This window comes from Branchiostoma floridae, chromosome 13, assembly GCF_000003815.2.
Source record: "Branchiostoma floridae strain S238N-H82 chromosome 13, Bfl_VNyyK, whole genome shotgun sequence".
Lineage (NCBI taxonomy): Eukaryota > Metazoa > Chordata > Leptocardii > Amphioxiformes > Branchiostomatidae > Branchiostoma > Branchiostoma floridae.
Genome location: NC_049991.1, coordinates 20,565,964 through 20,567,850, shown reverse-complemented (window position 1 = coordinate 20,567,850; position 1,887 = coordinate 20,565,964). Strand labels below are relative to the sequence as shown.

The window sequence follows — 1,887 nt, the reverse complement described above, 5'->3', positions numbered from 1 at the left end:
ATGTACGGTATCGATTTTCCTTGGGGTACAATAGTGACCGTAAGGAAGAAATGATAAATGTAATACCTCTGTTATAACTTCGTGAGTTTTGTGAATTTCTTAATACCATAGTCACCACAGATACGCTAGTGACCCTTCCCTTTCCCTTCTTCACAGCTACCCCCCCCCCTTATATTAAATGGGCCATTCGTCAGTCATATTAATTTCTTTATTAAGCTTCAGCATTACAAAATGAAGGGGGGGGGGGGTCAATACAGGGGATTGCTCATCGCTTCTAGTTGTCTCCCCGGCAATACATAAAATGCAGAAGTAAATGATAAGGAACAAAAAGGTACAGTTAATATCAATTAGATGCAGAACATAGGCAGTTACTGTACTATACATCTATTATTAGACAAAACACAAAACAATAGAACAACAGAAAATCAGAGCATGTTTAGCGCGGCCTTGTGGCCATACAAGTAGCACGTGAACAGAAAGGGCATATTGAAATGAATCCATGACTATCTGAACAAAAAAATGAGATATTTCAGTCTCAATGCAATATGTGCATTTACCTTTGTGCCAAATTTCAATCATTCGATGAACAAAATGCCTGTTATGGAACGAAATGGCATTACTTTTAGCCTCACCGGCCGTAGGGGCAGCAATGCATGTATACTAGAACTACTACAGCACTAACAGTTAGTAACTTACTGCATCTACATCATGTAACTCAATTACGATTTTACGTTTCGGTATTCTCAGGGTCTCCAGGCTGTGCACAGGAAACTGCCGGGTGAGACCCTGTTCTAGACAGGCTTGGCGGGTCGCCCCTGGTGCGCGGGTCGTCCCTGCTTGGCGACTCGCCAGGATTTGAAGCGGAACACGATGACGTCAGTGTTAAACACACCAATCAGATCCACGCCTGCACATAAGGAAGGAACGAAGGAGGACTGTAAAGTTAGCCAATTTGTATTGAATCTATGTAGGAACGTGATTTCATCACAAGCCTATTCAAGGGTCAAATTTCACAAGCGTAATTGAGACAGAGGCATTGTAGGTGATATGTCAAAGTTGAAGGCCCCTAAGTCTTAATTTTTTTTTACCTCCTTGTCTAGACCACGCTTAATCCAGACGAGTTTTGTTTATGTCTTCACCTTTGACATACTAGTATCACTCACAACAAAAACCTCTCTTTCTCTCTGTGTGTTTGTGTGTGTGTGTATGTGTGTTTGTGTGTGTATGTGTGTGTTTGTGTGTGTGTGTGTGTGTGTGTGTGTAAACAGATACTTTGCAGTGACTGCCATGTGGGCGATGGTACTTAAGTTGGAGATATGTACTGTACATTTTTTGTATGATGCAAGGGTTGCTCTCTATCTTACCACGGTCAAACGCCACTTTATACTGGTTCTCGAAGCTCCAGTAGGTGCCGTCTTCATTGCTCGCTGTCACACCGTTGATAGAAGTGACCAGGTGGGACGACCATTCGTCATCATACTCTGCCTGGAAGCTATATGTAGAGCGGTAACAATTAATGGCAAGGCAACCAGAGATGGCAGACTTCACCCCCATAAGTGTACCGTACCCATACTACTAGTCAAACGGGCACCCCAGAAATGATGCTTCACTCAAACTATTAAGCCAAACCAGTCTATTTTTGTCGGACGTGAACCTGAAGATCGGCAGAAAGACAACCCCACAAGTTTTACTTTGGTAGACACAGATAAATGGATGTTGATGGAGGGAGTAATAAAACATGAGGTGGGGGGTCCTGGCCACGTTTACGTTTAACGGTAAATTCAGGAGGCCTAGAAAACTGTCAACCATAAATAGACTTGTTATTGTAAAACATTTGGCGAACAATTTCGTTGTATTCATGAGGCTTCTGACAGTGACAAAACTGTG

At 42.6% G+C, this 1,887-nt stretch overlaps 1 protein-coding gene across 2 annotated transcripts in view; it reads right to left on the bottom strand.

Annotated features, from left to right (window-relative positions):
- Nucleotides 1–415: 415 nt before the first annotated feature.
- Nucleotides 416–1,887, bottom strand: part of LOC118428470 — a 4,819-nt gene continuing 3,347 nt past the window's right edge. For both annotated transcript variants that reach the window (XM_035838552.1, XM_035838553.1), the window contains exons 3-4: nucleotides 1,365–1,492; nucleotides 416–907 (exon numbers count right to left, since the gene is read on the bottom strand). In XM_035838552.1, coding sequence (XP_035694445.1) covers nucleotides 792–907; nucleotides 1,365–1,492 — 244 coding nt within the window. In that variant the 3' untranslated portion in view covers nucleotides 416–791. The remainder of the gene's footprint in view (nucleotides 908–1,364; nucleotides 1,493–1,887) is intronic.